Source organism: Piliocolobus tephrosceles, chromosome X (genome assembly GCF_002776525.5).
Source record: "Piliocolobus tephrosceles isolate RC106 chromosome X, ASM277652v3, whole genome shotgun sequence".
Taxonomy (NCBI): Eukaryota; Metazoa; Chordata; class Mammalia; order Primates; family Cercopithecidae; genus Piliocolobus; species Piliocolobus tephrosceles.
Window position 1 is genome coordinate 70,448,093 of NC_045455.1, and position 14,819 is coordinate 70,462,911.

The following is a 14,819-nucleotide window of genomic DNA, read 5'->3' on the forward strand; positions in this document are numbered from 1 at the left end:
TAGATGTACCAAGCAACACATTCATACTGCTACAGCAGTGAGGCAACAGAGCATATAGAAGTCATTCAGAGCAGCCAAGGAGATCAGAAAGCTCCACAACATTCCCATCTGAAATGACCCTGGAGGGGCCAGCTCCACGGAGCTAAGATTCCATAAGTTTTCCTGCACCTGCAACAATGTGGAAATACACCCTGGCCACTCTTGTTGAGTCAGGAAAAGGACATCTCAGTAGTGTCTCTTTGTGGCTTCTTCATGGGACATTCCCTGCACAGTCTCAAATGGTAGGACAAGGCAATGACTGAATGGGAATGCATTAAAAAAAAATCTTATATAACTCTAATGTATTTAAAAAGATAAGACATCATTTTCCAACTCCAATTCCTTTCACAAAGTAGAAAGGACAACTGTTTTCTTGTCAATGGCTAAAGTTTTTTTTATTTTTTATTATTTTATTGTTTGTTTTTAAGTAACTGCTGACTCTGGAATGTTCACTCACACTTAGAAGAAAAGAGAGTTCACAATTCTGGCCGAGCATGGTGGCTCACGCCTTAATCCCAATACTTTGGGAGGCCAAGGTGGGTGGTTCACTTGAGGTCAGGAGTTTGAGAGCAGCCTAGCTAACACAGTGAAACCCCATCTCTACTTAAAATACAGTTAGCTGGGTGCAGTGATACGCGCCTATATTCCCAGCTACTCGGGAGGCTAAGGCAGGAGAATTGCTTGAACCCGGGAGGCAGAGCCTGCAGTGAGCCGAGATTGTGCCACTGCACTCTAGCCTGGGCGACACAGCAACACTCCATCTCAAAATAATAATAATAATAATCCCATTTGGAATACTCTGAGTCTGATGTGAACAATTTAAAAATATTTCTTCTAAAATAGTTAACAAACAATGCTTGGAACCTAATAAGCTGAGACACTGTCTCAGCGCTGAAGCACTAGGTGGCTTCAAGTATTCTGAATGCTTGGAGTGCTCCCAAATCTTGTAACAAGCTGGTTAATTTGTGACTACAAAACAGAAGCCTCCCATGGCAATTCTAGAATTACTTCTGCCCCTCCAGGGAACTTTTTTCCCCCAATTCATAGCTTAAAATAATATGATATGGTTACCTATAGTAACACTACTATTTTAGGCAAAAAGATATGAAAGATAAGTGAGAATGGATGGAAAATAATCTTTTTTTAGACTGTGAACTTAAGCAAGACCACTCCCTCTTTGTGGTTAAATAATGACCACTTATTAAATTTTTACCAACTTCACAAGTAAATGCTTTTTTCCCCAAAGATCACGCTTGCTCACACACAGGGTCAGGAGAGCGGAAAGAGCACAGGTGACGGAGCTGCCATATCCAGAACGCCAGAAATGTGGCCAGTCCAATCTATGATGTGCTTTCAGAGTTATGTACACACTAGATTTCAAGGACTTAGCATGAAAAAAAGCATCTAAAATATCTCATTAATATCTTTTTATATTATATAGGTGACGAAGTAATAATATTTTGGTTATTTTAGGTTAAATAAATATTATTACAATTAATGTCACTTGCTTCTTTTTTGTAAATGTATCTACCAGTGCTTTTAAAATCACATTTATTGCTTACATTATATTTCCACAGGACTGTGCTGGGTGAGGGTGTTTCAGCTTATGTTACAATGTAGCTACAGAGGGGTGACCTTCCATATGTCATGCACTGGCTTTCTGCCTCGGGTTTCTTCATTCATAAGATGTCAAGAGTTTGGACTAAATGCCTTTTATAATCCCCTATCGCTCTAAGATCCTAGAACTTGTGGGTTCAACAGTTATTGCTGGTGGAGAAAAGACATAAGAACCAGGTGAAGACAGTCCTGTAACTAGGATGTAGGGCCGCCCTCGTTAGAGCTGGGCCCAGGACAGGGTGCCCAAGAAAAGCACGGGGTGTCCCTTAGAGTCATCCAACAGCCAGTGTGTCCTGACGCTGGAGACAAGGCTGTTTACACATGTCAGCCCTGCAGCTGAGGAAGGGTATTTGAGGAAAGCCCTGCTCTGGTACGGGGCTGACTCTCAGGCTCAGCACATGTGCCACCAGCTAACCGATGAGCTAGCTGACACAGCTCTAGAGCACAGCTGATGGATGGCATGCGGTGTCACTTACACTCAAGGTTCATGGGACAGAAGCACATATCAGCGCCAAAAAGTTCCAGAAGATTGATCTCACCCATGTGCCACCTATCTGCATGGGAACTCAAATAATGAAAAAAAAAAAAAAAAAATCAACTTGTCAGCTTAATTCATAATTGGCAAAACTTGCAAGCCACCAAGATGTCCCCGAGGAGGTGAGAAGATAAACTGTGCAGGCAGTGGAATATTATTCAGCACTGAAAAAAAATGAGCTGTCAAGCCATGGAAAAACATGGAGGAAACTTAAATGCATATTCCTAAGTGAAAGAAGCCAACCTGAAAAGGCTCCATACTGTATGGTTCCAAGTAGATGACATTCTGGAAAAGGCAAAACTATGGAGATAGTAAAGATCAGTGGTTTCCAGGGTTAAGGAGGAGGGAGGGATGACACAGAGGATTTGGAGGGTAGTGAAAGACACACGTCATTCTACATTTACCCAAACAGATAGAATGTACAACACCAAGAGCGAACAGTAACGTAAGCTATGGACTTTGGGTGACATTGATGTGTTGGGATAGGTTCACAGATTGTAACAAACGTACCACTCTGGTGGGGAATGTTGATGACAGGGAGACTGTACATGTGTGGGAGTAGAGGGTATGTGGGATATCTTTGTACCTTCTTCTCAATTTTGCTGTGAACCTAAAACTGCTCTTATAAATAAAGTCTTATTTTTTAAAAAAAAAAAAAATTGTTATTCATATTGTATTTGCAAGTCCTAACCCAAATTTCAGCAATGATGGATTTTGTGGCTATCAGATACCTAAAAGAAGCATTAAAAGAAAAAGAAGCAGCATATGACCATCACTTTCATCCAAAGCTGTCATCTAGGAAATTTTTGTTTCCTTGAACCAGTTAAAATGGCACCTTCTGAGTTATGTGGACAGCAAGACTGAGTCTTCCTGCCCCCACAACCCCATCCAGGCCCAGCACCTGAGGGTCTTCACAATCTCCTCCAGCCATCCTTCCAGGCTCACCTTCCACCATTCAACAGTAACATTCAGCAAACATCTGCTGGGTGCCTATCAGGTGCCAGGCACCTGGGATACAATGGCAAGTAAGCAGCTTTCAGGGTGTGGGGGGAGCTGGCACAGAGAAAGCCAAGTAAGGAAACAACCGTGATGCTATGAAAATTCAGTAGTAAGTATGGAGTGCTTGCCTCAGGAGCATCTAACTCAGGCTTGGAGGATCTGGGAAGGCTTTTTGGATGAAGTGAGATCTAACTTGACTAAGAACTAACCAAGAAAGGAGTGGGGAAAAAGAAACAGCCCATGATGGAAGAGTGATGTGTGCACAAGTCCGAAGTGAAAATGAACAAGGTGCATTCCCAGAAGGTAGGAACTTGGAGAGTGAAGGTGTCAGTGGCAAGAGATGAACCAGAAGATGTGAGCCGGGGGCTGACCACAGAGGGCCTCAAATGCCCTGTGAAGGAGTTGCCTGTGGCCTAAATCTAAGGCAGTGTGTGTGAGGATGGCGTGCCCAGCCCCATTCTGTCTACCTAGACTTCAGCAGGATTCAACAGCTTCCCACTCCCAAGCATGACACTGACTTCTAGGATGTACTGCCTCTGCACGAGCTGTCCCTTCTCCTTGAATGCCTTCCCTGTCCCTGTCCCTGACTTATTTTTTCCTCCTAGGAAATCCCACATGGGCCTTATTTAAGGGGCCTCTCAAAGGGCTCTTCTTTTCCAAACCTCTCACAACCCGAAGACTGAATTAATTAATCATTCCCTGCCTCGTGCACACGCTTCTTGTAATAGAAACTTTCGGGGATGGGGTGGGGGAGGTGGTGGGCAGCGTCTGCTCAAATGAACATCTGTCTTCTTTCAGAATTACCCCCTGTGGTGTGGCAGCCCAACATCCACATCTGAGCAGCGCGACCATGTGTCTTGGGCACAGCAGACTAAGTCTGGGGAGAACATCAGGCCAGATCTGCCTCTCACTTAGAACCCAGGGCTGAGAGATGCCAGTAGGTCTCTTGCTAGGTACTTTTCCTGGGAGAATATTTAAACTTGGGCAACCTCTGCTGTTGTATGGAAGAGGAAAAGCTGAGCAGAAAAATGAACCACTGCCACGGTGCTTCACAACATTCCCGTGTCTTGTCCTAGTCACTCGTGATCTGTGACCAAATCTCTTTATAGTAAGTGATCTGATGGACCCCTGTATCCTGTAACCAACCCTGACTTCTGGTGTGAGCTAGTTGGAATGAGTTTTGGACAATGCTATCAAATAATCCATGAAAAAGACAGTTTCTATAGCTCTAATGCCTTTCTATAGCAATATTAAAGACAAAGCTGACACATAGGTGACATGGGTGCCATCACTCTCCTAGACCAATCCCACTACAGACATGACTAAGCAATCACAGCATTCTCTATCTGGGCCTCACAAGCCAGCACCGTGGTGCTCCAGGTGGATCCAGAGGAGCTGGCACAAAAGACAAAACTTATCCACCATCAGTGTTCCAGACTGGAATCTACTGGAAGACACGTACTGTGCCCTTTTCATCATTTAATCACATCCAGCCCTGTGCCTAACACAAGGTCGGGATGGAATAAGCCCATGCCCTGACTGCTAACTCCTGTTTTTTCCTTCACCTATGTTAGCTCAATGGAAGTTTAGAAAGCATTCATTCTTTCCCAATTTAGAAGAAAGGTAAATAATTAAATGAGTAGGGAAAGAACTGAAATAGAACAGTGCATCTCAGCTTCACACACATTTATAATCCGTCTCTCCTCATCTACAGCTTGTTTTCCTTTTCTATCCCTGGGGACACGGTCACATTTTAACATTACATTGATTTGGGACAATGATTTCTAAAATCTCGACAGAATCAGAGCACCCTGTTCTTTCTGTCTTCTGACTTAATGTTATACCTGCATGAAGTGTGGCCTACTAACTATTTGTAGATTATTTTGGCAGTTTAGCCACAATTTTTTATAAATTTATATGTAATCTGAAAAAAAAATCTAACTACAACATGATAGCCCATAAACTTCAGAAAATGCAAATCCTGCAAACTTCAGGAGTTGTAAATTACAGGAAGCCTTTAAATCCCAGGAAATGTGTCTGTCACAGCAAAGTTTCAAAGCTGTTCCTCTCCCCGCTTAATGTCTTTATCATATACCTGCCCTCATGCAACAGAGGCTCTACCTTGTCCAACTGTCGCGAAAAGTTTTTCTGAATACCTTCATAGGCTATGATCAGTCAACCAACAAAAAAGAGCATCTTAAAAATCGGTAACATACCAACTCCATTAACTGTTTGAGCTGGCCTATCTCTTCTGGTAATGATCCAAGTTTGTTGTTACTCGCGATTAAGACTTTGAGAGGCAGACCACACAGGCAGGCAGGCAGGGCGGAGAGCTGATTTCGACTGCAAAGACAATGCAACAAGAACACACGTAAACAGAAAGGCCACTTCATACTCTCTGTGAATCTGTTTTTAACAAGAAAGGAAAAAGGAGTGATCTGAGAAGACATTTTACAAATACAAAAAGTCCAATATACTTTCTGTATATGTGATAACTCAAATGACAAGTATGTAAGAAAACAAGATACGGTGTTTTTTTGTTTGTTTCTTTGTTTCTGTTTTAAAGAAGGGTATGAGCAGTTCTGAAAGAGACAACTTTCTTCAACACAAGGAATACAATTAAAGTCCCCTCTCCCCCCCCCCCCCCACCCCCCCCCCCCCCCTGCCCCCCCCCCCCTCCCCCCCCCCCCCCACTCCCTCAGTCCCCCACCCCCTTCTCCACCCCCACCCCACCGTCATTTAGAAGCTGAGCCCTTGGCCAGCCAGGAGGCAGATGGAGAGCACATCCTGCACAACCAATAGCAACGGGAAGCTGGTGCCAACTGCCCTCTCCTGACAATGTGTGCAGGAAACTCAGCTGGACCAAAGCAACCAGCACCACACAGGCATCATTTCATCCACTGCAGTAGGGATGGGAAAGATAATTTTGCTGCAACTCACAAAACCACCAGGCTCATTTCCAACATTTTGACTCAGCTTCCTTTTGTTAAAACAAGGGTTGCTACAGTTAAAGTCTGTTTTGGTATCTGCAAGAGAGCTAATTAAAAGAAAAAGAAAGAAAAGTTGCTCTTCTGGCAAACTGGAACTGCAGCCCAGAGGGGTTCAGTTCCACAGAGTAGCCAAAAAAGTCTAAGTTGATGTCTCATCTCTGCTCTACAAGAAAAGGGTCTCTACCCAGAAGTTTCTGAACTTTCTATCATCAATGCTTAGTTTTCATGGACATGGAAAATATTGGATAAATAAAATCTACAAATCATCCTTATTTATGTGTCAGCCGTTTATTCCAATTTCCTCACCCACAAAAAGCCCCTTTTTCCTGTTACCAAGTAAAAAGACAGATGGTTTTCAGTTTCCCTTTCTTTCTCTGCCCTTCTGGTGCTGAAGCCAACGACTACAGAGTGAAACATCTAAAGATCTGTATGTCATTCAGTGCAACTATTTAATGAAACGGCTGTGTGTTTGTGCACACATGCATAAAGTTTCAGAAGTTGTGTTCTTGTGTGAGTGTATTTAGAGACATGCATGTATCTGTGTATGTGAGGTGGAGAGACAGACAGAATGGAAATACACCAAAATACTCTCAGTACTCCTCTTGGGGTACAGGTACAATGGATGGTGTTATTTCCATTATTATACTTTGATGTATTTTCCAAACTTCCTACAAGTGCTTTTATCATCAGGAAAGAAACATCATTAGAAAGGGATAAATGTGACCTGGATATGTGTTACAGGAGTGCTCCTATTTGTGAAAATTCTTTGAGATGTATACTTACAATCTGCGCACTTTTCTGAATACATGTCACTCTTCCATTAGAAGTTTGACTCCCCCCCTTTTGAGGGGGCAGGAATCTGGTTAACTGAAGGGCATCTCTACCTGATGAGCTCAAAAAAAGCAGGTGCTGTGCTGTGGAAAGAACCTTTCTAATCTGGGCACGGCCTTGTCAACACCTTGATATATCTCCTGCTTTAGGCACTCAATTACGCATGTAACTATGTTTTAGCAAGAAAAGATACAGTCATATCTTCTCTCCATTGTGCAGATCCATGGAAAAAGCTATTTCCAGAAACAGGCAGATTTTTCTCTAAGAGGGTCCAGCAGAAGGAGGGAGGAGACTGAGAGCCCTCCTGGTAGGTTCCTGGCTTGCAACGGACCAGCCAGCTCTTCACTTTCCCTGGTTAGCAGGATTGGACCAAGGGAATAAGGGCAATGGGCCCGCACTGGCACTCTCTCCTGGTCTCTGGGGGTGGTGGAAGGGAGGAGCCAGGGCCAGCAGCCCGTCTTTCTGCCTCTCACAGCCCTCCCAGGGCTCTCTCTCACCAGCAGGGGCTCAGTGGGACTCTTTCGGCTGGAGGGGGGGGTCTTCCTGTTACCCTGCTGTGAGGGCTTTTTTCAAGCTCCAAAAAAGGCTCCTCCGGAAAAAAGAACTCGGTTTATTAAAAGGTTGCAAGTAAATAATTTGAAATGTAATTTGTGGTTGTGAAATATTTGTTAATATGCAATTTTCTAAAGTGAGGATCGGCAGATGAAAAACGGCAATAAGGTAAGTCTGTTAATATGGAGCCATACATAAACCTCCTTTTGCAGAGGGGTAATGAGAACAAAGATCAGTATTTTCAAGAAAGTTCTACATTCCTATTTTTGGCAGAGTTAACAATTACAAGTTCAGATCTTTCTTACGTTTCTTTGCCTGGAAACTCAGTGTTACACTCCTTGAGTTATCCGTCTCACTAGTTGGTGCAGGGATCTAACCAGATTAGCAGACATGGAATCAGGAGAGTCATGCATCATACTACTTTAAGAAATACAAAGAAAGCTCTGCTCATTCAGATGTGTGAGTATTTGAGATTACATAGGTTTATTCTCACTGGAAATCTTCCAGGGTGGGTACTTACTTAAAATAAAATAAAATTTAGGCTTATGAAAACATTCATGGTCTCTTTGATGGGAATGGATGCTTTTTACACTAAAAGCTGCTGATGGAATGGCCTATCTCAAATTCATGTTCCATACATTTCTTGTTTACACTGTAGTTAATCATCTGTAGACTTACCAATTCACCATGCCAAGAATTTAGTCATCATACAGCATGCCACAGACCTGGGGCACATTTCTTCGCCTTCATCCATCTGCTCCCTCTACTTCATATATTTTATCACAGGATGTTCCTGTATTAGTTGTAATTTCCCCAATAGAAAAAGGAAATACACATGCACACAAAAACCCATTTGCTCTCCAGCAAATATTTACACAGGAGAGGAAAAGCTGCATTCCCTTTAATCCTCTACCCACTAGCAACCACAGCATCAGCCTCAGCTTTTTGAAACCACTCGTCTGGTAGCAATTTTTCTCCAGCAAGTAAGTGCCTCAGGCCACAATCCACTATCGTACAACCCTGGTCTTCTGCAGCTTTGGTGCTATAAACAGGCCCTATGCTGAAAGAACGTTTGAAAATAAGGCCATATTGTATCTGACAAGCTACATCACCAGAGCCAAGTCTACACCCCACCCCTGCCCCAAACCCGTCTCTTGTCACTGTCCCTGCAGAGTCTGGGTTGAAGATCAGGGTGGGGAGGAAAGAGAAAGAGAGGGAAGGCAGTGGGCTTTTACCAGATCCATATTATTGTGAATGTTTCATCTTCCATTTTTTTCAGTTAAATGACTTCCTGCTAGATTCATTTGTCTATTTCATCACTTCAAGATGAAATAAGGCAGCTCAATATAATCTAAACATTCTTGGCAGCCTAAATTTGCAGGATACATTTATCTTGGCTTCAAGTACCACTATCCCTCACTTAACTCCTAAATTAAGGAATTTACAAACCAAATCACTTTTTCTGGTTTTACTTTTAGAGTATTATTTTGATGTATTTTGACTATGGCACTTATTGATGTCCATAATTTGAGTCTCAATCTTAGTATCTGATATGATTTATTATTGGTTTATCAAAAGGTTATTTTCCTTAAGATATGTGATTATAAAGACATGCTATGTTCTTACAGGTGATTTTATTAACAGAGCATAATATCTACATTTTTAAATTCTACTGGAATATACCTCTGTATTTTCAGTGAATGGGTTCACTTAACAGAATACAGAAAATTATTTTCACTTAGAAAATAATTTATAGAAAAATTTATATAACAAATATACTCAATTGACTGCTTGGTGTGGCAGAAAAGTCACCAATTATAAAAACCTTTCAGACTGTCAAGAGAATGCCCCTCCCAGACTACGCCAATTTTTAAGCAAGAAATAAAGAAAGGCCACCAGTTGTGAAATTATAAGACCTGGGTTCAAATACCATAGAGATGATTTGCCACAAATCAGGTAAATCATTTAATCTCTCTGGTTTTCTCAGCTATAAAACAGAGACGGTAAGACCTACCTAACATGACATTATAGATGTAAAAGTGCTTAGCCCAACACCACATCCATATATAAAAATTAAACCTCACCCAGCCACTAATGTGGCAAAGCAGCGACGAGGTGACCAGAAAGAGCATAGGTGTGCTCAGCTCTATTGTACAGTCACATGTTGCTTCATGACAACGACACCTGCTTTAAAATGCTTCATTATGCCATTGTGTTATTGTGTGACCACCACAGAGAGTACTTACACAAACCTAGGTGTCTAGCCTACTCCATCCCCAGGCTCTATGGTATAGCCCATTGCTCCTAGGTTACAAACCTGTACAACAGGTTACTGTACTGAATATTGTAGGCAACTGTCACACAGTGTTAAGTATTTTTGTCTCTAAACACATCTAAACATAGAAACGGTAATGTGTTACACTCAGATGTTAAGATGTGGCTACAACACCTATGTCACTAGGCCATAGGAATTCTTCAACTCCATTATAATCTACACCACTGTCATATGTGGTCCATCGTTGACCGAAATGTCATTATGTGGTGCATGACTCATTAATTAATTTTACTTATTGTATATACTAATAGCTAAAATTTCAGCCACTTTTAAAATATGGTTTAATGATTCCCTCATTGAAAACATATACCAATTAAAAATAAAGATGATTGCTCAGACACGCCAGGGTGAACCAGGCTGGGCTATAAAATTTCAGGCCCAAACAAACCATGTACCTAATTCCAATCTGGATAACCAAGACTACAAGATATAATCCTACAAATGACATTTTCTCTCATCCTTCCTAAGTCCAGGATCCTGCCATTTCGCTAGAAAAGCATGAATATCCAGGGGTCGCAATCTCTGTTTACTACTTGCTTTCAAATTAGTAATGGAATTATTGATGTAAAGTCATCAACCATCACAGAACTATTAAGGAAATGACACAGGCCTGAATCTAGAGAGTCACAGAGAAAGCTGGGCAGGTTTCACAGCGTGGATACTCTGGGCTTACCCAATACTGAGTCTCAGCAAGGGAAGGGAGCTAGTCAGGATCCAGTCGTCGTTGGTTTGAATATTATTGTCTGTGCTTGGCACTTGACCTACAGTAAACAGCAATTATTTTACTTTAGCCTAGTAAGTTTCCTTTTCACAGGATACCTCACCTAATTTTGTTTTTATGCTCTTTTATGAATACCCTGTTAGCTTCTCATTAAAGGAGTAACTTTTTGCTGTTTTGCATATGACACCTGACTGTTGTCTTTAGGGGCACACAGTAGTGAACAATATCCGTAGAGAACCATTTCCTTTCTCCTGCTTGTTCCATTCTGAAAAATCCACCACGGCAAAATGTTTCACCCTTGTTTCCCCTAATGACTGAGTGCTTCCTCTTCATTGTCTGACCTCCCCCTACATCCCACCATCATTAATTACATGTCGGAGACAATGAGCAACAACAACAACAAAAGCTTTGCTTTGAGTTGCCTGGTGGCCACGGTCAACTGTAATTTGATGCTATAAAGCTAAAAATCAAAGAGAGACTATCTTTACGCTTATATGTAAAGCTAAAAAATAACATCTGACATTAATTTTTCGGACAGAGATGTATTATTATTATCTTATATATTTATATTTTATATAGACTCAATTAAATAATATACATTAAATCTGGGAGCCTACGTTTAAATCTAACTTTGAAAGCAATTATGCTAACTACAACCTGACTGTGGCAATCACTTGAAGACTTACAATGTTTTCAGACTAGAAAAACAGAATCATCATTTCGATTGAATCTGAAACCAGTCTTGAAAGCTACACCAATCAATTTCACACTCCATACACATAAAAGCCATGTTTTGAGAAGGTAAAGGATTAACTTTAGAAAAGAGAACTGCAAGAAAAGCAAGAAAACAAAACAGTGTCTAAAGTGAGTCTGAATTCAGGCAAATTTCTGCAACCGTCATTTATTTCACTGTGCATTTTCCTGTGCATACCTGCACCATATTTGGCCTCGTGCAACTGAACTGGTTTCCCACAATAACAGCCTATCTCCTCGTGAGTATAAATAAACCACTGCTCAAAATATTCCTTTATATATATGTGTGTGTGTCTGTGTATGTGTATGTGTGTGTGTGTGTATATATATATATATATTCAAACATTTCTTGAAATAAATGGAGAGGAACGCGTCTTCAAATGGTAAATGGCAATATTCAGGCATCTTAATTTTTATTATGAATATTTTTATTACCTTAATGTCCCTGGGTAAAAATTGATCTCAGTAGACTGTGCTCACCTAAGTCAGTATCAGTATCCCTTTCCTTTTTTATGGGGGAAAGATGTTAAAGTAAAAAATATATATTTTTGGCCAGGTGCCGTGGCTCAGGCCTGTAATTCCAGCACTTTGGAATATATGTATGTATGTGTGTGTGTGTGTGTGTATATATATATATATATATATATATATATCTATATATATCCCCAATGGTCAGCAACCAATGTAAGCTACCAATGTTTACAGTTAGATTTCAAAGGGCATTTTGATAACTCGCTCTATCTTAATTATTTTATCTCCTTTCTTCTAAGAGTTTTTCAATTCCAAAAGATCAAGGCCTATTTCGTGCTGTAAAAACTATTGCTTTAAATTTCCTCTATTTTAAAATGGAATTGAATGCTCAAAATCAATTGAGCTTTCAAAAAAAGTGCATTTGGGATGTTCAAAGAGAACTCAATATCTAATACCAGCAAAAATATTAATCTTTCAAACACTTTTAGAGGCGACAGTGTAGACGTGGGGTTTTAAGTACTACGACTTGTAGCCGCCTAAGCTCTGGGTCTTGAAAAATACCACTGTGCAGATCATTGCTCCTGGCACACAGGAAACTGTCACTAAACGATCAGGAAAAATACATGGGCAGTGGAGAGAACTCTCCCACTTTTCGGAACTATGTTCCAGATGGAATCAACCCTAGTTTCCTACTATCAGGAAGGTATTCCTACTTTGCTTCTCTTCCTAACACCTCCCAAAGCCTAGAAAATATATACATTTTCAAGTGATTCTCCTGCCTCAGCCTCCTGAGTAGCTGGGATTACAGGTGCACACCATCACGCCTGGCTAATTTTTGTACTTTTAGCAGAGATGAGGCTTTACCACGTTGGTCAGGCTGGTCTCAAACTCCTGACCTCGTGATCTGCCCACCTCAACCTCCCAAAGTGCTGGAATTACAGGCCTGAGCCATGGCGCCTGGCCAAAAATATATATTTTTTACTTTAACATCTTTCCCCCATAAAAAAGGAAAGGGATACTGATACTGACTTAGGTGAGCACAGTCTACTGAGATCAATTTTTACCCAGGGACATTAAGGTAATAAAAATATTCATAATAAAAATTAAGATGCCTGAATATTGCCATTTACCATTTGAAGACACGTTCCTCTCCATTTATTTCAAGAAATGTTTGAATGTGTAATATAGATTAATATGCGTGGATATTAGTGTATGTACATCCTTTTTTCCTACGCATCCCTCCAAAGAAATGAATCTTCAGAGAGCTTCTATTGCATAACTTGAAAACTACTAATAACTAGATTCTTCTTTAGTGTTCTAATATTTTTACACAAAGAGGTTACTCTTTGCCAACAATACTAAAAAATCCACTTACTTTACTCAAATACTAGCTCTTTTGCCACTATGTTTCTTAACCCGTATAGCAATTTGCATGATGACACAGCATGCCACAAAATTTAATTCAAAAAATCAACAAATATTTCTTGGCTATTATGTATAAGGCACTGTGTTGGTGCTAAGACAAGTATTTTATTTATATTCACAACCATCTTGTAATATAAGTACTAAGACCTCCCACTTTTCAGACACAAAAACTGACATTCAGAGAATTTAAATAATTCATTCTAAGCTGCCTGGCTAGTGAGTGTCTCTGTGTTCAGGTTTGAAACCGGGTGGGTCAGGCTTTAGATCAAAGTCTGTGGTCTCCCCTCTACACAGCACAGCCTTTTCTAATTTACTCTGGAATAAAAAGTATAGTAAACCAGGAAAACAGTGGAAGGAGGGCACAGAATTCCAAGCAGCAGGCAGTGAGATACTGAACTAGTAGTTAATGATTGATTTACGTAAAAATGAATAGAGGAAAGGGGTCAAAGTTCATTTCTGAGATTTTTGACCTGGGGTGCTGGAGAAAAACAGTAGGAGCATGAACAGAAGCAAGGATCGAAGATACACTAATTTGGAAAAGAAGAAAATGGGCTTAGTCTAACACATACTGGAATTTGAAGGTCACTAGGACATCTAAGAGAAACTGAATATTAGGGAACCGGGGAAATGAGGGCTAATGCTCAACTGAGTCAAAGGGATAAAGAATATATTTGAGACACAAGAGGCATAAGGTCTTGGAGAGAAATTTAAGACCAAAGCTTTGGGGCACTCTAGCAGTAAGTTGCAGAAAGAGAAATAATATCCAGGTACTGTAATAGAGAAGAAACAGGAAGAAGTAGAAATGTGACCAGGGAAGCATGTGACCAAAGACAACAGAGGAAGGCGCTGTCTCATCAAATACTGAAAAGTCTATTATTTTCTACACCTGCTGAGATCCTGCTCTGTCCAAGACCCTGTTCTAAGCTTTGAGAAAATACAAAATGTGTGTAAATCCTAAGACTTTATGTCTAACATGACTAGTCAACTTCTCTCCAAGCTGATATCACCTACATCCTACCTGAACATTGATCATGTATTTTAAAAGTGCTGTGGCAGCAGATATTTCCTTCCGGGATCCTAAAAATCTAAGTTAAAAAACTTAGTGACTCCTAAGGAATACAGAAAGTGAGACTTCCTTTACCAATCTTATCATGCAAGGTGGAATGAAAGGACTCCAGGCTGGTCCTAAGAATTCTGTAAACAACTGCTTGCAGATTTTTGGCACCGTGATCAAATGTTCAAAGGTTGCCTCTGCTGAAAATCCCAGGCTGTTCTCTCCTCCTGGTACTGAGGTCACAACGGTCTGGTTCTGGGACTAATTTACTTGAGGGGCCACACCTCATAACAGTTTACTTAAATACCCTGAAGGTCACCCATTCAAATTATTGATTGAACAAAAGTAAATGAACTGCCCTAAAACACTAGCTACTGCTTCAGCCCCACCCCCCACAGCCACCCACACACAACCAAGCTCTCCCAGTTCTTAGGACACACGATCTGAAAGGAAACATTTCACCATCCCCACTGAATATCACTGCTGATATTCTTTTC

General features: G+C 40.8%; 1 protein-coding gene across 2 annotated transcripts in view; it reads right to left on the minus strand.

The window, feature by feature from the left end:
• The window catches only part of LRCH1 (leucine rich repeats and calponin homology domain containing 1), a 208,425-nt gene that overhangs the window by 84,309 nt on the left and 109,297 nt on the right, over positions 1–14,819 (minus strand). For both annotated transcript variants that reach the window (XM_023187294.1, XM_023187295.3), the window contains exon 3: positions 5,407–5,533. In XM_023187294.1, the coding sequence (XP_023043062.1) occupies positions 5,407–5,533 (127 nt within the window). The remainder of the gene's footprint in view (positions 1–5,406; positions 5,534–14,819) is intronic.